Source organism: Cucumis melo, chromosome 11 (genome assembly GCF_025177605.1).
Source record: "Cucumis melo cultivar AY chromosome 11, USDA_Cmelo_AY_1.0, whole genome shotgun sequence".
In the NCBI taxonomy this organism is placed as follows: domain Eukaryota; kingdom Viridiplantae; phylum Streptophyta; class Magnoliopsida; order Cucurbitales; family Cucurbitaceae; genus Cucumis; species Cucumis melo.
The window spans coordinates 33,729,161-33,751,686 of record NC_066867.1 but is presented as its reverse complement, the minus strand read 5'-3'; the positions used below and the strand labels follow the sequence as shown (position 1 = coordinate 33,751,686).

Here is a 22,526-nt window from a genome sequence, read left to right as displayed (position 1 = left end):
TCAAAAACCCATTCTATTTATTTTTAGACCAAAAGAAAAAAAAAATGAAAAATGAAATAAATTTAACCTATTAAAAATATCAGGAAGATCCTTGAAAATTCTTTAATCACATGGTTTGTAATTTAGCTTTATTTAATTGAGTTTTAAACTCCGGTGAAGTTGGTTTGACTTTTTATATTAATAACTATTTAAGACAAAGCTAGCGAATTGAAATATTTAATTCATTTACACATAAAAATTACCCTTTAATAGTTCTCTATAGTTTGAAACGCTATTCGATTGGAGATGAGTTTTTTTAGAGTCAAATAGTAAATAATATACTAATATTAAATTATTCATATATAGAGGACATAATTAGGTAATAGAGAGCTTGTCCCATGAGCCGCATTATGGGATTAATTAATGGGATGTTGAACATTTTCTGAAAGCCTTGGCGAAGAAAATCGTAATTAGATGAGGGCAATACACAAATGGAGTATGTGATGGTTTTATGAGATTTGATTGAATTTGAAATTAAAGGGGATATCAGAATATGATTAGTAGTTATGTGTTTTTGTTTGGAAGTGGGATAATAAGACAAGATAACTCAACAATCATATGAATTATGATTTTGATGGGTTTCAACTTTAATTATATACACACACACATATATATCTATATATATTGGATTTGGATAATGGACCATAATGGATCATGCACATATGCAATATATCCATCACACCTTTAATTTGGCTTTAATTTGTTGATCGATTACTTTATTTTGTCGTTTTAGTTTTCTATTATATATATATAAAAAAAGAAATTAAACATAGTAATTTAAAATGGTCCCGTGGGGGAAGAGAACTCCATGGAGAGAGTGTGGAGTTGGTTAGAAGCTGTAATTTAGATTTTATGAGACCAAATATAATTTACATACTGTAAGCTAAGTTTGACAGCATGCATCGACTCTTCTTTTAATTACTCCTCTCCTACGTCTATCAATCATCTACACACACTTCAACCATCTTATCAGCTATTCATTCTTTTTTTTATATATATATATATATAAAGAAAATTTCAACTATCAAATCCAATGGAGCTAACTCCACCATCTTTTTTTTAGCCAATATGATAATTAATTAAACCATAAAAATATCTCTTTTCACTATATTTTATTCTCATTTATTAAACAAATATAAGTGAAAGCTACTTCGAAATATATTTTTTAAAAAATGATGAAAACCAATATATTTAATTATAATGCTTTTAGTTAACTCACGTTTCTCATTTCCAATTTGGTCATCAGTACATGTCATTAAAAAATTATTCCATTTACGCATTTAAATAAAAACATGATTGTGTAAAATATAGGAAATTTGAATATGTCATGGTTTAATTAGACAAATTGCTTTTATTGCATTAAATAACATCCTAATAGCGAGTCGTGCTATGTATATAAATTTGTAAAAAAATGTTTCTAAACAAAATTTAGCAAAAGAAATCCTATATATAATTATATTTTCCTTTTCCTTTACGTAATATATGTGTGTGTATATATATGATCATGCTTGTTATTTTATGGTTGCGAGATTAATGGATGGCAGCTTTCAGAATTTTGAAAATATTTATGTATCCAACACACTCGATCTGAATGCATCAGAGAGGATTTTGTAGAGTAGTGGTGATGGGAAAAATAAATGAAATAGTCTGCAGAGAGAGCGGGCATATTGTCAATGAAAACATGCTTACATAACATGAATGAAATTTGAAAGCATCTAATACTTATTTCATCCAACAAACATTTCAGGGTCACCCTACCCCTTCTAATCGCCCTCCAAACTACTTTTAAAAACACACAAATTCAACTCCTTATTTATTCCTCTACTCCCCTGGGATTTCACTTTCCCTCTTCATGATGCCTTTGCTTTCGATGCCGGAGGAAGCAACTGCACATACAGCATCAAATGTTACAAAAATCATTCATCTCAACTACAACTGAATTGTTACTTTTAAGACGCCACTGCATTTAATCTGTTTATCACTCCATTCCCATAACCGTAATCAATAGGTGAACCAACCGTAACTTTTGCATACCTGATAGCAAGAGATCAGTGAACTAACAAATCCGAGAGCACCTGTGACACGGGGTGTAACTTTCTTCGGTGCCAACTGAAGTAGCCCAACAGCAACCAATAAATCCATGGATGCTTTCACCAGGGCCAGGGACCTTTCATTTGTTTTTTTAAGATTTGCACGGTATTTCTCGTCCTACATTCAAATCATCTCATCAAAGTAAATATTAATGTATATAAATATGGATCACTGACAAAGTATTCAACTTATTTGGCCTCTGATTACATACTTGATGATAACACACTTGGTGTTGATTGATATTCTTATCCTTAAGGTCTTTCTCTTGTTTCTTAATTGCAGCAGATAGCCTAGCGATCTCTCCAATCTGAGATTGTAAGAATCCAAAACTTCAAAACATAAATTATCACGACAAGACACAACTTCAAAACATAAATTACGAAATCAGGAAGTTGAATTATTTGCTTGCAAATCAAACAAGCATACCTCAACTAACACCGTGCAGAATGAAGCACCCAACCAACAAAACAGAGAAATCCTTCCAATACGTTCAGTACGTTCCTTATTCTATTGGAAGACATTACATATAAGAAATCAGCTTAGTTCCTTCTACTCTTAAATAGAACAATTTACTTGAAAAGAGGAAACTGTTGTACCTTGTAGATGCCTGTTCTACCAAGCCAAACAATTTGGTCAAGGAATAGAAAAGTCGATAGCAAAGCATTTTTGGACTGAAAAATAAACAAGTAGAACTTAGAAAACAGACCACAGATGATTGGTATGAAAATAGCAGATCGTCAATCTCATACCTTTCCCAGAAGAATAAGAGGAAGGGGAGTTCCTTGAGGAACTGGACTAATAAGGCCATGCAGATCATTGACAAACTGTAAAACCAAAACCCATGGCATAAATACATATATATATATAAACCAATTATAAATATTAAATCAACATGAGATGATCATCAAGATTCATCACACAGATCAAGAACTAATAGTAATACCCGAAAAAGGGACAGACTACAAACTTAATGTTGTAGAAAGAAAACTGAAAACAGGTTAAGATTTTTGAAAGAATCAAAGGCTGACCTTGAAAAGACGAAAAACTTTTCGAGCTAAGCTGGTAGTTTTGTCAACATTTTGTGCTGTGCCAGGCTCACCATTACTCAAGAATTTGGAACCATACTGTATAGCTCTACATATTTTGTCTCTGGCTTCTGCTTTATTCAAGTACAGAACTAGAAGAGCAAGTTCTGCTCTGGTCGCATCCAGCTTACTCATCTTTTAAAGCTACCCACACCTTCCAAATCAAAATGCAACAACCGCCAAGGTGCCAGCAAGCAAAGGAAGCAATATAATCAAAAGGTTACCAAACAAACAAAATTAAGCAAGTGATCACAGGGGTGGAAAAAGAAGTGCTCGATAAACTATCAAAATCCTTCAATTATAAGTAGGCCATCCAGATTCCCTTCATTTCCCATCACTCATCAGAGTGACAGAGCAAAATAAATTGGAAGGATAAATATCTTTTCACGCAGTAATGAAAAATGTCTACTAATTTATAAGAACCTTCTTCTTAAGTTAAATGAAACGTTTCTAAGTTTCTTGACGGCCTATATAAATAAATGAAACAACTAATGAGAAATCCCAGAAGTATGTATCCTTTACAATCCAAGGCACATTAAAGCCTCTTATTTATAGCAGATAGCTGTTAGCCTAAGATGTGGATAGGGGTCAATCTCCAATGCCCCATCCCGTGCTCTTTGTAATCCAAGGCAAATTAAGAATCTTAATTTTAGCATGTTAGGAGTCAATTTAACAAATATTGGGGCGAAGGCTAAAGTCTTAAACCCCAGGTTTAATATTTAAATCTTAAAATCTCATATCTGAAAGTTGGCTTGGATAGGGAGAGCCTTCCAAATATCAGTGGGGTGGGGTATAAGCAAAATCCAAGTGGTGGGACCAAGATCTCGGTCATTAAAAGGGAAAAAGAAAAAGTCTCACAAGGAATATAACTGAAAACAGAACTCAAGATAATCAGAACAAAGAATTGGAAGGAGAAGGGAAACCCCTGGAAATAAGCGCCCAGAAAGGACCAAGAGAAAGAAGAAAGAAAGCAAAGAGAAGATATTCGTCATAAATTGCGAATCAATCTCCAAAATTAAGGCAAACTCGAATAAGAAGCAAGCAGACGAGCAATAGAGAATAATACAGCAAGAACAATAAGTAACAACACCAAATCAAGCAGAAAAGGAGGTAGTTAGCGAAACACATGAGAAGGACAGTAGGGAATTCATGAGAAATTGACATAAGAAGGGATTGGTTGAATAAAACAATTAAAGTGGTAACGTAGAAAGAAACAAAAGGGAGGCAAAATACCACAAAACCTAAATCAAGAAAACAGGAACAGAAGCAAATCCTCACACCAAGAACACGAGCATACCACAAAATTGGAAAGAAAAAAAAAACCCGGAAAAGGGAAGTGATGAGAGAGATTAATTGAATACCTAATTAGAAACCCAGAATCAAAGTGAGTCCGTTTGAGCAAAAGAAAGCGGCAAGCAAAGCAAACCCAGTTGAATCCGATGATAGAGAAAGGTAGAGATGGAAAGAAAAAGAGCCTCGGAGTTTGCAATTAGGAAGAAACACAATGTTTATCTATTAAACACCTTATTCTTGTTGAATTGAAGAAAGAGAGATTGGGATTTGATTGTATTCGTGGGAAAGTAGAAAGCGTCAGCGATTCGTTGTCTTTTCTTCTCCTCCTCCAAAATGGCGCATGGTTTGGTTGGTAGTGACGACGTTAACCCCGCGTTTGCTTTGCCCATCAATCTCCAAATTGCCTTTCTTCCTATGGGGGGGTGGATGGACGATGGCGATGCTCATAATTTCCTTAATCCTGATTGTGACCGTTTGATTATCATACAAGAATTTGGTGGCACACCGTCCAATGACCTCCTCATCTTCGATGTTATTTTAATCCAAATCCCAACTTTGTTTGGCAGACTTAAAAGGAAAACGAAGTATATTTCATGTGTTGAGATGTTCGTTCGATACAATAATTCACAAATTAGATAATAGTTTAAACCATTATAAAAAAAATTGTATGATTTTTATTTCGTGATAATATATAATTTATAGAAAAATTAAGATTTTGATCCTATTATTGGAAGTAAGTTAAAATTTAGACCTGGTTTGTAGTTAGATAGAACCTATAATTTAATAAAAAGCTATATATATATATATAGCAAACTAACTGACTTTATCCAAGTTAGAGCGGTCAAAAATTTAAAATTCAGTTTAATTTTATTTAGGAAAATTGTACTAGATAGCACTGCGAGAATATGTTTTACCAATTACTACACATACTTTTTCAAATTTTGCAAATACGGCAAATTTTAATCTATAAAATATTTTGAAGATATTTTCTATTTTAAAATTTTAATTATTTCCAAACTGCCCCATATACGTTCTTCTCTCTCTATTGATAATCTCCCTCTAATGCTTCATCTTCCACTTTCTCTTCTTCTTTTTTAAACCTTTGTATCATATTTGTATTCATAATGAAAAATCAATCTAATAATAAAAAATGTTTGTTTTTCTCAAACGTTGTGTTCTAGTTAGTCTTATGTAGATTCTCTCAAAAACTAAAAAAAAAAAAAAAAAAAAAGCAATAAAAAAAACTATGGTTCGCTCAATCTCTATTTTCGACATCTTTATCTCATTCATTTTTTCACCATTTTTTATCCATATTTTCAATCATAATTTTTTTTTTAAATCTAAGTTCTTTCTTCAAATTTCTTTGAAATGATTGCTTTAAAATATGACAACACTCTCTTTTTAAAATACATTCCATCTTTAATATTTTATTATTCTCAAACTACCATTCAATAACTTATTTCTTCTCCCACTTTTGAAGACCCCAATCATTATTTTTTTCTCACTTTGTATCAGTTTTGTATATTAGTGTTGTGATGTAGATGTACTTATATTATATGTATTAGTTGGTTGATATACTAACTACAAGATTTCTATGTTTTTTCAAATTTTATGCAATTCAATATAGTATTATTAAGTATATGAATGATGTAACTTAGTGTAGCAAACATATAATATGTATCAAAGACTGCTAGTGAATTATATTAAGTGTATCATCAGAACCTCAAGTGTATCAAGTGTATTTTAATCAATTGAGCGTATCGGTAGATATAGAAAATGTACCAACAGTACATCAAGGGTCTCAAAGATATGAAATGCAACAAGTGTAATAAATCTGTCGAGTGTATTAGTGAAAGTATAAAATGTTTATCAATAGTATATTAAGTGTGTCAAACTTATTAAGTGTACCTAACCAAGTTTATCGACAATGTAATGTACCGTGCTTAGTGCATCAAGTGTCTTTAATTGATTAAGTGTATTTGCAAAATTTAATAAATGTATCAACAACATATCAAACGTATCAAACCAATGATGTGTATCAAGTGTTATTTAATTCATCGAGTGTATTAGTAAAGCATAACAAGTGTATCAACAACACATCGAATGTATCAACAACATATCAAGTGTATCAACAACACATCAAGTGATGCATGAAAATGTTGATAATTTTAGTAAGTAATTTTGTAATTTTTCATTTTTCAAATGTGGGTTGGACTTGAATTTTAACATTTTTGCAAATCTGAAAGTGGTATGCTATGAATCTAATTTATTAAACTAATTTTGCTAAATTTGCAAGAGTCCATTTAATTTAGGACAAATATCAATTTATACCTCTAACTATGAGATGTATCAATTTAGGGCCCATTTCATAATGTTATCGTTCCCTGTTTCTGTTTTCAGTTTTTGAAGAAACTGAAATGTTTGGTAATGTTCCTTGTTTTTCGTTCTTAAAAAAAATAGAAACGTTTCCCATTTTATAAAGAATTATTGGAGAAGAAAATAGTTTCTTCTGTTCCGTTTTTCAATTATTTTTATCGGTTTCCTTTTCCTTTTTCTCAATTTATTTCTATTTGTTTACTTTTCTTTTTTTTCAATTATTTTTATTGGTTTCCTCTTCCTTTTTCTCAATTATTTTTATTGGTTTTCTTTTCATTTTTTTCAATTATTTTTATTGGTTTCATTTTCCTCTTATCTCCATCGTCTTCCCCAAATAGCTATCATTTTTCTCTTTCTCTCATCGTCTTCCTTTATACATTGTCTTCCTCTTCGCCTCTCATCGTCTTCCTCTACAGTCCAGACTCTTTCTCTTCGTTAGATCCATAGTTTTCGCCTGACTCTTCCTCTTCGCCGAATTCATAGTTTTCGTCTTCATCTTTGCACGAATATGGATTTTCGTTGTGGGTTTGTCTCTTAAGCATTATAGGTAGCAGAGTTAAAGGTTAAATTTTGTTTTGTTTCTTTTAATTATGAATATCGAGTACATAATAACTTATTTTAAAATTAATATTATATTATAGATGTCATAAAGTATCGATGAGGTTGTTGAAATTGATGGATTAAGAAGTAAGTCGACATCATTTAAGAGAAATGACCCAAGTGAGAGATGATATTGTCAATCAAATTTGACAACATTTGAATGATAGATACAATTTTATGTTTATGTTAGTTTTGTATTAAATGAATAAACTTTTGATAATTTTATTTTTATTTGTGCTTCGGTAGTTTCGTATTAAATGAATAAACTTTTGATAATTTTATTTTTTCTGTTTAATGGATGACATATATTTTTGTTTAATGTTTAATTGAATTAGATGTGAATAAAATAAAAAATAAATCTCGAAGAAAATCAGGAAACAAAAAACCGTTATCAAATACATTTTTTGTTTTTTTTATTTTTTCAAGAAACAGAAACGGTTATCAAACACATTCCTGTTTTTTATTCTAAAAAAAAAAAAAGAAACAGGAAACCGGAAACGGGAACGTTACCAAACGCACATTCCTATTTTTTGTTCTAAAAAAAGAAGAAACATGAACGTTATCAAATGGGCCATTGGATTTTGTTCAAATAATTGTATGAATCTAAACCCTAAACTTTGAGATTACATCAATTTCAACCCGAAACTAATAGTTATATCAGTTTAAATTCTAAAATTTTTACTTTTTTTTTAAAAATAGTATTTTTAAGTACAACTTGAAGGTGAGAAAATTGAAACCGAAACCTTGTGTTCTTCAGAACATACAAATGCCGGTTATGCTAAGCTCATGTTTGCAAACTTTTACAATTGTATCAATTTAAACCCTAAACTTTTATAAATATATCAATTTAAGTCTTTCACCTTTTATAAGTAGATCCAAATAAAACATAATAGAAGACTTAAATTGATACATTTATAAAAGTTTAGGGTTTAATTGATATAATTATTAGTTAGGGATTTAAATTGATACTAACTTACAAAATTTATAATTTAAATTGATATAATTATTAATTGGTCCAATTCCCATAGTTTAGACGTAGATAAATAGAAATTGAATTGAGTCTATAACATGATATGATATTAAACGTTTTTATAATTAATTAATATAATTTTACATTTTAAATTTTAAAATTCAAATTCATTATATTTAAAAATTGTTTATTGTTTGGATCATCAAAATTCTTAACAACTTTTAGAAAAGGAATTCAACTTGTCTACAAAACGTATATTTGTTGAGTTTAATGGATTTGTAAATATAAAACAAAATTTGGGTTTCGAACAAAACCAACCCTTAATTTTCCAAATGCTTGTTTTGGTTACTTTTCTAAAATGGGAATAATTAACCGATATATTTATTGTAATATCAGTCACATTTAATGGTAAAAGATTACAAATTCTTTATATTATGTTTGAAGGTGTTATGGATGATTCTAGATTGATAAAAGATAGATGATTTAAAGTCCAAGACAGTTCCTACCAAATAGAGAAAAAAGTATTTAGGCTAAAACCTAATTAGTCCGTCTCAAGCTGAGATTGAGGCCAACTGGGTCGTCATAGGCAATGGGCTCACTTGGCCTTGAAAGTCAAGGGCAAGGCAAATTGATCGTTGACAACCAAAAAGCCCTCCTAAACCTCATAGGGCGAGAGTGAACTGATAATTGCAAGTAGCAGGTGTTGATCTTTTAGTTTTGGGTCTAAATTTTGTTTATGTAACATGTAAGTTCAAGATGAGTACATGAATGAATTGAACTCATGAACAAATGAGAAGAATTTTGAAGATATAAAACTATAGTTAGGAAGTAACTAAAAAAGTTGAAATTACCAACAGATTATACAATTTTTTTCAATGACTCAACCATACAAACTTTTCTTAGAAAACATGGAATGAAGACAAAATATACTAAATTACGAGACTTTCATTCTTATAAACAGTTAAAAACAAGCAAGAATGACTTGCAAAATTGTATGATACATAAAAATGTCAAAGCCATTAAATATTGAATTCAAATTTTGAATCCTAGGCTTGAGCCATTACCGTTTCTGTTTGGAAGGTGGCTCATTACAGTTTGATATTAGATTTTAAAATATTCATTTAATCCCTAAATTTCATATTATACTAATTTTAGCTAGCTATGTTTTAATTGCTATGTTTTAATTTGGTCTATAAAGCTTAAATCTCTCATTTCAAATTTTAAAACTTTCCGTATTAAAACTTAATTAGTTATACAACTTAGAACAAAAAATATTTGCTAAGCTCGTGTTGACAATTAGTAATACTATTAACACTATTAGGGACACATATACTATAAAATTATTGATAGGCTTCAATTATTATCGGTTTGCAATATATATATATAGATATAAGAAAGAGAAAAATGGAAATTTGGATACAATTTGATAAGTGCTGTGTGACGTTAATCTATCTCTTTAAAAGATATATTCATATTGCAACTTTAATGACCGTGAAATATTGTACTTTAAAAAAAGTTTTTCTTTTTTTAAAAAATTAAAACAACCCTGTTTAAAACATAGCTAACTTTGCAAAGGGTTCCCTTTACATTAATGTAAGATGTGAAAATGATTAAATTTTTTTTCTTTTTTTACATTTTTGACCCACGTGAGTTTCAAATGTCAAATTCGGCTTTTCCCATAATAAACTTTAATTAGAAGATCAATCCATTTCTCAATACAACACTGATATTTTATGTATCATATCAAGATTTCTACAAAATTATGATACTACTTTATTTTAATTTAATTTATATTCTTTATTCAACATTGTTCAATCCTTTGTTGGACATATAGAAGAGAGTACTCGACTAGATTAGACATCAAACAAACAGCATAAGCAGAACATACTAGGAAAGTATATTCATAGATGATGGAAAATAGTTTACCAGATCATTGGCAACCTTCTGTTTGTTATCCTCCCAAGTCCAAACCTACTTGCTTGTTTCATTTTAGCTTATGAAACCAACTTTTACTAAAAACATCCAAAACGCAAGAGCCCTATTTCCTACTGAACAGACTTCTCAACTTTCCCCTTTCCAGTTTCTCTAGCAGCTTCTTTGAGCCCGGTGTGTCCATCTCTGATAGCTTCTTCAAATACCCTATTGCCCCATATGATATCATCAGCTTCTTGCATTTCCTACTTGAAGAGAGTGACACGAGACACGCAACGGCATATTTCTTTGCTGTGTTTTGGGGGATGGGATCAAGCAGTTGGACAAGATTCGGGACACTCTTTTCATCCCTTTTAACTTCTCTGCAGTTCTGCGAAAGGGTCACAAGGCTAGAGATTGCCTGCGCTGCCACTTCTCGGACGCTGTTTGATTTGGACTCGAGGAGTTTAATCAGGAGAGGGATGCACTCAGCTTCACCTATTAGCTTCTTCATCTCTGGTGTGCTGCATACCCTGCAGATTGCTGATGCTGCAGCCTGCTGTGCACCAACTGATCCAGACTTGAGCACATGTACTAGACGAGGGAGGAAGCCCAGAGACAACAGAAGTTCCATTGAAACTGAGCTGACCAAATTCCTCAATGCCCCGACCGCAGATTCTTGAGGGAGAGGGCCATCAAGATATGCCAATATGCAGCGAAGACCACCTTCAGAGATGACCGATCTCCTTAGAGATTCATTGCAAGCAGTGAGATTTTGTAGGCATTCAGCTGCATACTCTTTCGATCCCAACAGAATTCCACAATCTACAAGACTGATCATCACTCTTATGATCCCTTCTTCAGCCAAAGTTTGTCGAACCTCAGGTACGGCTGATATGTTCTTCAATGTGCAAGCAGCAGCAGCCTGCGATACAGAATCACCGGTCTTGCAGAGTTCAATAAGAGGTCGAACCCCACCATGCCCAACTATTGCACGGGCAGTATCAGCTGACATTGACAACCTTTGCAGCGAAATCACTGCCTTTTCCTTAGCCACAGCACTGCCAGACTCGACAAGTCTGATTAGAGGTGGCAAAACACCTTCTGAAACAAGCCAATTTTCACAACTTCCTGATTCAGCTAGCAGGCAAATTAGGTTGATGGTCTTCTCTCGGATACACGGAGAGGTTGCAGTGAGCAATTGGACTAAAGCAGCAACGTTATTACGACCAAAGACGGACAAAACATTATCATCATCCTCTTTGATGATCTCAACAAGGCTGTCAAGAGCTCGATGTTTTGCCTCCATATGGCCTATCTGCAGCCTGGCAAGCAGTTCCCTTATGTTGCCAAAGTCAGTAGATTCCCATTGCGACGAACAACCTGACAAAGGTAGAGGTAGAGTAGCCTCACCGAGCACGCCTGTCTTAATCAGAAGACCACAATCACGCAAGTTCAAATCCAATTTCCCAGACAACGAGTCAAGATCACTTTGCATCCGAAGCTTGCCTTCAAATTTCTCTCTAACACAAAGCTTCGCCAATTCAACGGTTTCCTTCAAGCTGTTCAAAACAGCCTGCAATTGCTCCTTGCAAAGAACATTCTTTGAAAAGCAAGGATGGCTCGACAAATCCGATAACCGTGATGGAAGCTGCTCAAGCTTTGAAACAATCATCTTCCACCTCCCGGGAAACACCTTAACCTCCAGAGCCTTCTCCAGGGCCACAGGAACAAGCTTTTGAGCTTGCAGCAGCCATTCTTCAACCGACTCTGCCTCTGAATCCGTCCCGCCTGAACCCCGATCGACACTTACCTCTTCCACCATGATTCTGATATGAAGACAGGAATCAAAAGAAATAGAAATTCAGATCAAAATTGTGTCCTCCAGCAGAAAAATAAAACAATAAACTTGGCCGAAGAACGATGTGGGGAAATGGGAAAAAAAAAATCAGAAAAAGGCAGTGGAGCAGTTGCAATCATAAGACAAGTAAATTATAAATTACTTATGGAATTACTTTAAAGTTAGGTATCAAAAATTTAAAACAAAACAAAAACAAAATGGGGAAAGCATAAAGAGAAGAGCTTCGAAGAATCAAAGAAAGCCCCCACAAGTCCCTTCTACAGACAACAGCCGACACAAGACTATATTTCAAAATCCCACAAAATTTCTATTCTCTGCATGACGGTGGAGTGGAACTGTTCTAAATCCAACGGACCTAATTTTGCAAGGAAAAGGGAAAGCTGCTAACTTTGCCATATTTACAGTTTGGTCCCATAGAGAGAGAAGGAGAGAGAGAGAGAGAGAGACTTTCCTTTGAAGAGAAGGTAGGGAAAGAGTCACAATCTACAGCTGGTAGAAGAATACTACTAATTTGTTATTGGAAACTTCAGTAAAATCCAAACAAATAATAAGTAGAAAGTAACAAAATCAACATTACCCTCAAAATGATTTGACTTTTCACTAATATAATCAAGCTTCAAAGGCATTCAAATTCATTTCTATGACATTTCTGCAATAACCCATTTCAATCAAACAGATGGAACAGAGAAAGAGAAAACGAAAGAAAGGGACTGAGAGGTAAAACAGAGTCAAGGGAGAAAAAGAGAGAAAAAGAAAAAAAAACTAACCTTCAAGACTGGACGAAACTGCAATAATCGTAGGGAGAAGTTTGAAATCAGAAGCAAATATGTTCACCTTGCTCTCTCACTCTCTTTGTCGAACTCTAAAACACAGTTTTTGGTGGGATTGGAAGCATCCCAGAAGCAATTTTTTGGTTTCTCGAAGAGGAAACGGTCGAAAGAGATTCAAAAATTTAAAAATGGTCACAAGAAAGGCTCCACAGAAGAAAGAAAGAAACAGACAAGGAGAGTTGGGTACAAACAACACATGTCCAAAAAAAAGAAGAAGAAAGAAAATCAAACGCTCCAGTGGAAGAAAACGTTGAAATTTTGTGTCATCTTCTCAGGTTGTTTGGGGAGAGATGGAGATCTGTGGTGATGTTGGGAAATGGGACATGGATATGAGATGCTAAATTAAACGTCGAATGTGTTCCGGGATCGGACGGTGGATAGTGGGCTATGGTGCAGAGAATCTAACCGTTGAGATCAAATTTGAATATGCTTTAAAGGACTTTTAAATTTTGGAAAAGTGATGGCGTGGCAAGTTTGAAACGACTTCTGTAATATCGTTTTGCGTTTTTGTTTTTTGAAAAAAAAATAATTATTTTTTTCTTTTTCCAGCATTCGACATTGGAACTGAACCCATATGTTTTTTTACTTTTAAAATTTGGAATAAGCATCACAAGGCCAAGGCCATTCTCTAAAGTGATGAAGCCAACTAAGACTAAGGACAAAATTAACCAAAATACATATGAGTAGTATGTATCTATCAGACCTTTTAATTCTACCACTCCCTCACTAAATAATTTAGAATATATGAGCATAACAGCCAACGTAGTTAATTTAGAAATTAATTGTATAAATAAAATTGAAGAAAAATCAAACTTAATAAGTGTGGATGGGTTGGGTAACATCTTAAAATTCAAAATAAACCTAAAATGGAGCACTCTAAACTTTAGAAACCAAATACATATTATAAATAAATAAAAAGGTGGTAAGTGGTAAGTGGTAATGCCAAAATGCGTGGGAACAGTCCCTCGGCCTTCGAGCAACGGTGAAAAGTGACGCCGTTGGTTTTCACCACGGCTGCCACTCCCTACTTTATGTTTCTTTTTCCACCTAAATTAGTGAATAATATTATTTTTAATGTAAATGTACACTTTGTCTCCTCTATAAAATGCTCCATAGAAAACTGAATTTGGAAACAGAGATCCCGCATTCGCAGTTGCGTTTTGCCTATGTCATTTATTTATTTGACACAACAAAGTATCATGGGATGGTTGTGACTGCGAGTGGAGACCCGTCACTTCACACACTTGCCTTCTTCAATCCTTTATTCCTTAACATCACAATCTCTACCTCCAAACTAGATAACTTCCAATGCATTTCTATAATAATAATAATAATAATAATAATAATAATAATAAAACAATGTAGATTTGCATTTCTTTAGTTCAAATGCTAAATATATAGCCGAAATCCTGCAACTATTTGAATTAACAAATATGCTTCGCTACTCAAATTTTCTCACGTTATATTTTCTTTTCTTTTTTAATGTTTCCTTATATTCCACATTATCTTTATGGTAAATGACAATATAAACCTTAAACCTAATAATTCAATCGGATAAGTTGGTATATGAGACTTGAATAAAAACTGTTAATAAGTTGGTCTAGGAGGTTTGAATAATAATTGATTCATGAACTCTTTTTAGACAACTTGTATAAATTATTAATTAAATATCAAATGATGTATAATATATTAAATATTTTAATTTAACAGAAAAACAATTGAGTTTATAATAGAGACATCTCCAAAAATAGCACAATATTAAAAACTATTTACACAATATAGTTTATATTCAAAATATGAATACATATGAACGCATATGCAAGCAGAATGGGAAAACAGTGTTTAGAAACAAAATTATAAAATGAACTGAATGAATATTAAAACGTGAAGAAGAGTCTTAAGTTGCTAATAAACAAAAATTAGAGTCTAGGTTGCTTACCACTTAATACCTTGCTAAAACAACACTGTAAAATAAAATAAAATAAAATAAAATAAATAAAAAGTGTGGACAAGAATCATATTTGCTTATAATCTCAAACGGCCTTATCCAAAAGATCCCACAGAGAAACAGAGCAAGACAGAGAGAGGGGCTGAAATTCTGTTTAGGCTGCCATCGCACGTTAGCTCTTTGAGAAGAAGAATCTCATAAAAAATCCCTCTTTCTTTTTCGCCGTTTCAGACTTTTTGCCGCCATTTCTGACACCAACTTTCTTGTTTCTTCAGCCGTTCGATAAGAAAATCTCCCACTACTTCCAGTCTCCCTTCATAATCATGGACCCACGACAACCATTCCAATGAACAAAACAAACCAACTGTCTTCTTCCACTTCATCTTTCTTCACTCTTTTCCCCAATTCTCTTTTGAGTCACGATTCTTCATCCTTTTCCCCTTTTTCATTCCATTCCTCTCCTCTTCCTGCAAGTTTTTCAGATTTTTCCAGTTGGGGTTCCGAGAATTCAGAGATTTGGAGATGACGGGTTCTGGTATGAACTTGATTACCACTGTTATTGGGTTTGGAATGAGTGCTACATTCATAGTGTTCGTCTGTACAAGAATCATTTGTGGTCGACTTCGTTCAGCTCAATCCAATACCCCCAATTACGAGATTGAATCCAGGCTTGATCTTGAGCAGCAGGTAAGAAATACTCTCATCTCTCTTAATCTGGATCTGCACAATGTTTCTATTTACTTCTAGATCATGAATCCCATTGGTTAATCACCGCAGTATAGTGGTGTAGCCAAGGATTGGAAAGGTACCATCGTCTTAGGCATCTATATGTCAAAATGACGTGCCTCTTGGTTCTTTATGTTGCTTGATGCCAGCCAGAGTCCCGTGCGAGTGGTCTCGAACCGGTTCTCATAGCTGCTATACCAACAACGAAGTTCGACCAAGAGGCTTTCAGTTCTGCAGAAGATGCTCAGTGAGTACAACTTTCAATTCATTAGCATATCAGCTGCATAAGAATAAATAATTAGGCTTACAGTTTTGTAGAAGATGTTTGGTTACTGATAGATAGATAGCCTGACCCACTAAACTATGGTTCATTGCGCTCTACTTTCAGATGCTCAATCTGTTTGGGCGAGTATGAAGAGAAGGAAGTACTGAGAATAATGCCCAAATGTGGTCACAGTTTTCATCTCACCTGCATTGATGTATGGTTGAGAAAGCAATCTACATGCCCAATCTGCAGGCTGCCACTGCAAGACTCCTTTAGAACAAAACCTGCAAGACCAATGACAGTGAGCAGAGACCAGTCTTTTGATGGTTCTGAGATTTCAACTGATCATCATTCTCAACACTGGCTTCTACCTGGCCCCAATCGTTCGGAGGGCAACACAAGCAACCAATCACAGCTTCAACCCATTCCAGTAAACCCCTCAGCTCAAAGAGAGATGGAAACAATACAATGATTAAAGAAATTAGCTTCACTGCTGAATAGGTAGGAGTATGATTACACAGTTGGATATCCCATACTTCTGTACAAATCATTGTTTCAATATTCTTTTGCATTGGGTAGTGTAGATTGAGGCCTCCTCAACCAATGCAATGAATTCTCACAATGTTGTGGATATCTCCATAAGTTTCTGCCTCGTTCGAACTTATATCAAATGGAATTTTGGCAGAAACTTGCTGCAATGAAGATTTTTTCTGGTGCTTAAACCAGAATATTGAATCAGGTTAAGCAGAAACTTTCACGCATTCTATACAGTTTTTGCTGCACAAACATTTAAAACTTTTGAGATCTTTAAATTATTCCAACTCTGTAAGATTCAATTGTCAAGATACTTAGCAATGCAAAACAACGTGAAATATCTCAATAAAATATCGCATGCAGGGAAAATTTTGGCAACTTGCATTGCAACTCTTCCAAAAACTAAAATAAGCCACATAGATATTGAGGATGCAAGGTCGCCTTGCAATCTCGTTAAACCAAAAGTTTACATCATCAATTTCTATTTTTGTGTAAGTGCTACAGCCACAAGGGAAACTTGCAAAAAAATAGTGTCTAAATCAAGAAATGTATTGCACTATTCAAAGCAAGCAATCAAGACTATGGAAGAAGAAAAACTTAACGGAATCATTAATAAATTAAAATCTTTAGTCCCCTAAAACCGACTTTGGGGTGAGTGAAATATCTTTGGAGATGTGGAGTGGGCCATGAGCATGATACAATGAGTGAAACCCGATACCCGAATATGCAATACAATTACACAAGATAAAACAGAACAGAGATGTCAACCTCAGCCTCTTTGTAGCAGCAGATCGTGCACAAACACCCCTACTGATTTCTGTGTGCAAAAAGAGATCAGCTTTGATGTTGTCTCTTCAACAAAGCAATCCTTTTATCACGCCATGGGGAAAGAGAAATAGCACAAAACTAATAATATATTAAGACTTGAAGAAGGCATGATCAAGCCCCATCGGCACCAATACTGCTCAGACCTCTGGGTGGTAATCTAATTCGCAAAGAAACTGGCAAGAACCCTTAAGCGACACATAAGACCCTCATTACATTACTCTTCAGCCTTGATATTGGCATAGAGATACCATGCGCCTTCTTATGGGTATTCAGTTCCCCTATAGAGAAAGAAGATTATCAGATTGCATAAACCCAAATGAAACAAAATAAAAAGTCTTAATAAAATGCTACATCTCTATCAGGAAATTCAAATCCTATTCTAAGTACCTTTCTATAAAAATATGAATGTGTTCCTTTTATCTTCTGATTGACCAATGTTGCCTTAGAAACTTTCATGAATTAAGTAACTTGAGTTTAAGCCCTTCTTATATCAATTAAATTGATAGAACTTGCTAGAAAGACTAAAGGGTAAAAAGGGAAACAAGAGAGAATAGGTTTACCTTGAAAACCTTTTTCACCAAAAACATTGATTTTAAGACCTTTCTTAAATTAACCAAATTGATAAAATTTTACAACTAAAAACTAAACAGTAGAAAGGAAACATAACATACTCCTTACGGACCAAAAAACTTGAGTTTAAGAGTTTTCTTAAATTAACCAAATAAATCAAAATTAAAAAAAAAAAAAAAAAAAAAAAAAAAAAAAAAAAAGAGGGGCAATCTAGGAACTCGTTTGAACATCGCTTTAGCTTAAAGGTTGACATAATTTTTTAACGAGTTTAAAAAGAAGAACGCCAATTGTTTTGATTAACATCCGAGTAAACCAAACTTAAAGATAATAGAACTTCTAACTAACAGCTATCCAAATGTATTTTTACTAAAGCTTTGTTCTAAAGCAAGAGTGCTTTCCCATAATAACTTGAAAAAAGACATCAACTCCCCAAAATGATACCAATTAATAAACGGAAATATTAAACATAGAAACTAGAATTAAAGCAATGGGGCAGATAAGGATGATTAGAAAAGTATACAAGGTCTCATGGCTTGCTGAGATGCCAGAAACCCAAAATTTAATAACAGTTAAGAAAGAACAAGAAAAAAAAATCTTTTTGCATCATATATTTGGCATAAGCTTTGAAGGGTAGAAAGTGTTGAACTTCCACAACAGCACTGAATTCACAAACTCAGTAGGGCATATGTGATGGTTTGCATTCTCATAAGCTTTGAAAAGATGATCTCAAACAACACTGTCGCGGGGTTTCAAATTCTGATAAGCGTAAGGAGAAGCAAAGAGAGGCAAAGAATGTGGCCAGTATGTTCCTAATGCTAAATTGCTAATCGAACCAAAAGGGCTCCGATTGCCTCAATTTGAAGTTGCGTTTCACAATGTTAATCGAAGAATCAAAAGCTAATAGCAATGGTGATAAGACAAATTGAAATGTTGAGAGCCTCACCAGAATGCAAGTAAATTCTTCCATCTCGATTTTCAAACTGAGCAACGTCTCTGGCTCACGCATGAAACTGGGAAATAAGGTCCAAGGCCCGCAATCTCTCTACATGAGGATCGAAACCCTTGGGCGTGGCAGTAAAGCGATTATGAGGATGCACTCGTCTTTCCTCGGCCATAGCCGCTGCGGAGGGCGATAGTTGACGCTTAACCCGCTTGTTCTTAATAAAACAATCCTTCATCTTCTCCTCAACCATTTCAATCGTACCCTTGGAATTCTGGTGGGCGTCGGCATCATCGTCGTCGCCGACCTGCATCGGGTCGAAGGCGGCGCTGGTTGCGGAGGAGAGGGAAGTTTCGTTGATGGAAGGAGGAGGAAGAGGAAGAGATTGGGGAAGGTGAGTTGTAGAAAGGAAAAGGGAGAGGTTGAGGTTTGCTTGGTGAAGAGAATTATAGATTTGGAGGAGATGGGTTGGATTAGAGGTAGAAGGAAGCTGCTTAGCCATGAAGGTTGCTTGGTCTAGAGAATGTAAAAGATCAGACAATGAAGGTGGTGCTGTTCCTTCTGCCATGGGTTCCATCTTCCTTCTTCCACTATTTATTAATGGGGTAATGAATTGCAGAAGGAAAGCAAGGTAGAAGATGAGTAATGTAATAATATCAAAATTCTACGATTGCGCTTATAAACCCAATTTTTTACCCTAAACATTCCATTCCCAATGCCAACCTTACATTAGAGACATTTGCATGCCAACTTACCCTACCCCACATTCCACAACACATACCTAATAGTCTAATATAATATCCTCTAAAATCAAATTTTTCTAACATCAATTATTCACTAACCCCTATTATTATTATTATTATTATTGTTTTAAATTAAGCATCTTCCTCTCAAGTGTTTAAATGTTTAAATTGATTTTCTCATCTTTACAATTAGGCTTTGGATTTCAAAATGAAATTAAATATATGTTTAAATTTATCTCCTATATTTACCCTTTCACATCATTCTTCATTTGTTTCTATAAAATATACTTTGCTCTTTGATCTTGGTACATATTGAATTGTGAAGAAAAAACAGTGGGTATTGGTGAGATTAAACCTTGAACTTAAAAATGATCAACATATGTATATTGGTATAATGATTGTGAGGGTGAAAAATGAATTGATTATTTATTTGAATTATAATGATCACGCAAAGATGATTGATTTTCATTGCGAAAGATGATGATAATGATGTTGAAGTTCCATTTGCAATTGTGATGATACAATCGTTTTTCAGATTTTTCAATGGCTTTACTTTGATTGTGTAGAGTTCATGGAACATGCCTGATTCAAAATATATAACACCAATCTCTGACAAATTAGATGTTGAGTTTGTTGCCCCTTCTTGAATCGACTCATCATTTTTGTCTTTCCTTTACTAATTCTCTTCATCTTCATCTCCATCTCGTTTTAATGACAGACGAAACTTCTACAAAATTATTCACATAATTAATAACTAGCCATATAACTTAATATAAATTATTTATTCTTATGTATCGGTACCTGCAGATGATTTGAAATGTTTTCTTTTCTTAGTTCAGGGACATTCATATGTTGAAGTATCTCCTTTGGATGGGCTTCTAAATTTTAATTAAGAAACAAAACTTAATTAATTAGCATGCAGATAGGGAATAAAAAGAAAAGAATAGAATAGAATAGGAAGGTGTCTTACTTTCAAGTCCCAATGCTTGAATGGTGTGCAAGAATGTATTATGCAATTGTTGAGTCCATATCAGCTTTGGCCTCTTCATTCCTGTTTTTGAACGATGAGGTTGTTGTTTTGTAATTTTGATCATCTTCTGTTGTTGTCGTTGAACAAGAACAGAAACAGGATTATGAAGAATATTATCGTTATTGGGTGGTGGTGGTGTAATAATTCCTTCGATAATTGCAAATTGCCATAGATTTCTTATAGTTTTCATGGTGAGTGGTTTTACAAGATGTAACATTGCTCCTTTGAATAGGCATCCCAGCTTTGCAATTTCGTTATCATCATCCGACATAACTGAACATTCAAAATCAAAACACGACATCAAAACACAACATGACGCTTTAATTCTTTTTCACTATATTTGGTTGAACTTGCACTAGGCATTACATTAGTGATATATATTATATATATATCAAACAAAACAAAACAAATTACTTACTAACAATTGGCAATTTCTTCAATGTCTTTTGGTCCATAACAAGCTTCTCCAGAAACTCATATGAACCCATATCAGGCAAATGGAGTTCTGTTAAAACCAGATGGATTTCATTCTCTCTTTCTCTTACCATCCTCAATGCATCAATGGCACAATTAGCAATAACAACTGTCACCCACAACAAAATTCAGCGCCAATATAGAAGTTTTGAACCACTTCAAATCATCTAATTATATATTTACCTTCATATCTACACAAATCCAGCATTTTGCACACAATTTTTAGGCTTGTAGAATCATGATCAACCACCAAAACTCTGAATACTACTACTTCACATGCTTCCCATTTTTTGGTCAAATCCATCCTCCAACAACACCATATAGATGGAGAGAGTAGAACATGTTCAATCTCTCTGTACCATATGTTTATTTAAATGAGAGGCCTGCTTTTGTAAGGACATTCTAGTAAGTTGTGAAGGAAAAATTTTGCAAACTTGGGATGTTGTTTAATGTAAAAGAAGACTACCATATAAATGTTTTGTTTTAATTTTTTTTGTTATGAGGGGGGGAATGAACCTATATATCCAAGTCTACTAATAATTTTCCATCTTTAGAATATTGTTACCATTTTTTAAGTGCTTCCTAAGGTAAGCTGTTTGATCTTTTATGCTCTGATCAGCATGCTTCATTAACCAACTCCATCTTTACATCTTCAACATTTGGAATGTCTATATTTACCATTAAATTGTTCGTCATTTATAGGCTGCATATTTTAATTTTCATGCTAAACTCAACAATTAAGGATAAAAATGTAACTTTCAACTTTGTATACAAAATTTAAAATTTAGTTAAAAAATGTAACGTTTTGAAATATGTAGACCAAGAATGAAAATTATACCTAAAAATTTCAGTACTAAAAAAAAGTTATGTTTCATTATAGTTTAACTATTTGATCTTAAATTTCATACAACCTTAAATTCAAATATACAAGGCAGTACCTCTCAAATAAAACTAAAAATTTATGAAAGGACCAAACCTTTATATCATATAGCATTTTGCACTAAAACAATTCACATAAATGTAACTTGAAATACAATTTTGGCTTTGCTATTGATTCCATTTCAGTCATTATAGCACCATGAATCTAAAATATTTACAAAATTTAGCAAAATTCCATATTATATTAGTGATAGAATAGTGACATCGATACATTGATATAAGTCTATCAATGTTTGATATAAATCTATGGATATTATTATTGATGAAATTTTGAATTTTGTTATATTTTGTAAATATTTCCAAGTAGAGCAATTTTCCTTCTAACTTTTTTTAAACAAAACAAATAATTAATAGTCTAGGAATCAACATTCTCTCTCCCATTAACAATATGTTAACATTCTCTCTCCCATTGATTAAGTGTGTATGGATATTAAGATATGTCGAAAAAACATTGACTAAATAATTTGAACATT

The 22,526-nt window shown here is 33.4% G+C and overlaps 5 protein-coding genes across 7 annotated transcripts; 1 reads left to right on the top strand and 4 right to left on the bottom strand.

Annotated features, from left to right (window-relative positions):
- Window positions 1–1,661: 1,661 nt before the first annotated feature.
- LOC103499060 (peroxisomal membrane protein 11C) lies at window positions 1,662–5,055 on the bottom strand. Its single transcript, XM_008461949.3, has 8 exons — window positions 4,577–5,055; window positions 3,159–3,369; window positions 2,880–2,954; window positions 2,727–2,801; window positions 2,557–2,637; window positions 2,342–2,437; window positions 2,074–2,247; window positions 1,662–1,925 (listed from the first exon to the last, which is right to left on the bottom strand). The coding sequence occupies exons 2-8, from the start codon at window positions 3,348–3,350 to the stop codon at window positions 1,890–1,892; spliced, it is 729 nt and encodes a 242-aa protein (XP_008460171.2). The 5' UTR covers window positions 3,351–3,369; window positions 4,577–5,055; the 3' UTR covers window positions 1,662–1,889.
- A 5,148-nt stretch (window positions 5,056–10,203) lies between these two features.
- Window positions 10,204–13,361, bottom strand: LOC103499059 (protein CELLULOSE SYNTHASE INTERACTIVE 1). Of its 2 annotated transcripts, none has more exons than XM_008461948.3 (2): window positions 12,994–13,361; window positions 10,204–12,194 (listed from the first exon to the last, which is right to left on the bottom strand). In XM_008461948.3, the coding sequence occupies exon 2, from the start codon at window positions 12,188–12,190 to the stop codon at window positions 10,493–10,495; it is 1,698 nt and encodes a 565-aa protein (XP_008460170.1). In that variant the 5' UTR covers window positions 12,191–12,194; window positions 12,994–13,361; the 3' UTR covers window positions 10,204–10,492. The 2 variants fall into 2 exon arrangements, with proteins under 2 accessions (XP_008460170.1, XP_008460169.1); XM_008461947.3 differs by lacking the exon at window positions 12,994–13,361 and adding an exon at window positions 12,582–12,740.
- Window positions 13,362–14,907: 1,546 nt separating this feature from the next.
- LOC103499057 (RING-H2 finger protein ATL5-like) lies at window positions 14,908–16,746 on the top strand. The gene is made up of 3 exons (XM_008461942.3): window positions 14,908–15,691; window positions 15,880–15,977; window positions 16,119–16,746. Exons 1-3 carry the CDS (start codon window positions 15,527–15,529, stop codon window positions 16,465–16,467), a joined length of 612 nt encoding a protein of 203 aa, XP_008460164.1. The 5' UTR covers window positions 14,908–15,526; the 3' UTR covers window positions 16,468–16,746.
- A 370-nt stretch (window positions 16,747–17,116) lies between these two features.
- LOC103499058 (uncharacterized) lies at window positions 17,117–19,598 on the bottom strand. 2 transcript variants are annotated; one of them, XM_051079015.1, is made up of 3 exons: window positions 18,871–19,598; window positions 17,745–18,736; window positions 17,117–17,635 (listed from the first exon to the last, which is right to left on the bottom strand). In XM_051079015.1, exon 1 carries the CDS (start codon window positions 19,442–19,444, stop codon window positions 18,926–18,928), a length of 519 nt encoding a protein of 172 aa, XP_050934972.1. In that variant the 5' UTR covers window positions 19,445–19,598; the 3' UTR covers window positions 17,117–17,635; window positions 17,745–18,736; window positions 18,871–18,925. The 2 variants fall into 2 exon arrangements, with proteins under 2 accessions (XP_050934972.1, XP_008460165.1); XM_008461943.3 differs by lacking the exon at window positions 17,745–18,736.
- A 688-nt stretch (window positions 19,599–20,286) lies between these two features.
- On the bottom strand, window positions 20,287–21,418 carry LOC103499089 (two-component response regulator ARR10-like). The gene is made up of 5 exons (XM_008461982.2): window positions 21,298–21,418; window positions 21,059–21,223; window positions 20,581–20,913; window positions 20,412–20,488; window positions 20,287–20,337 (listed from the first exon to the last, which is right to left on the bottom strand). The coding sequence occupies exons 1-5, from the start codon at window positions 21,416–21,418 to the stop codon at window positions 20,287–20,289; spliced, it is 747 nt and encodes a 248-aa protein (XP_008460204.2).
- Between the last annotated feature and the right edge of the window lie 1,108 nt (window positions 21,419–22,526).

Excerpts from the sequence above, each read along its gene's own strand:
- LOC103499058 (XM_051079015.1), bottom strand. The coding sequence starts at position 19,444 with ATGGAACCCATGGCAGAAGGAACAGCACCACCTTCATTGTCTGATCTT.
- LOC103499059 (XM_008461947.3), bottom strand. The coding sequence starts at position 12,622 with ATGGCAAAGTTAGCAGCTTTCCCTTTTCCTTGCAAAATTAG. Across the intron at positions 12,195-12,581 it reads CCTTTTCCTTGCAAAATTAG|AATCATGGTGGAAGAGGTAA; the intron begins GTCCGTTGGATT and ends TCTTCATATCAG.
- LOC103499089 (XM_008461982.2), bottom strand. The coding sequence starts at position 21,418 with ATGGATTTGACCAAAAAATGGGAAGCATGTGAAGTAGTAGTATTCAGA. Across the intron at positions 21,224-21,297 it reads GGATTTGTGTAGATATGAAG|TTGTTATTGCTAATTGTGCC; the intron begins GTAAATATATAA and ends TGTGGGTGACAG. Across the intron at positions 20,914-21,058 it reads GAAGAAATTGCCAATTGTTA|TTATGTCGGATGATGATAAC; the intron begins GTAAGTAATTTG and ends TTGAATGTTCAG.
- LOC103499057 (XM_008461942.3), top strand. The coding sequence starts at position 15,527 with ATGACGGGTTCTGGTATGAACTTGATTACCACTGTTATTGGGTTTGGA. Across the intron at positions 15,692-15,879 it reads GGCTTGATCTTGAGCAGCAG|CCAGAGTCCCGTGCGAGTGG; the intron begins GTAAGAAATACT and ends GCTTGATGCCAG. Across the intron at positions 15,978-16,118 it reads AGTTCTGCAGAAGATGCTCA|ATGCTCAATCTGTTTGGGCG; the intron begins GTGAGTACAACT and ends CTCTACTTTCAG.
- LOC103499060 (XM_008461949.3), bottom strand. The coding sequence starts at position 3,350 with ATGAGTAAGCTGGATGCGACCAGAGCAGAACTTGCTCTTCTAGTTCTG. Across the intron at positions 2,955-3,158 it reads AAGTTTTTCGTCTTTTCAAG|TTTGTCAATGATCTGCATGG; the intron begins GTCAGCCTTTGA and ends TTGGTTTTACAG. Across the intron at positions 2,248-2,341 it reads ACCAAGTGTGTTATCATCAA|GACGAGAAATACCGTGCAAA; the intron begins GTATGTAATCAG and ends ATTTGAATGTAG.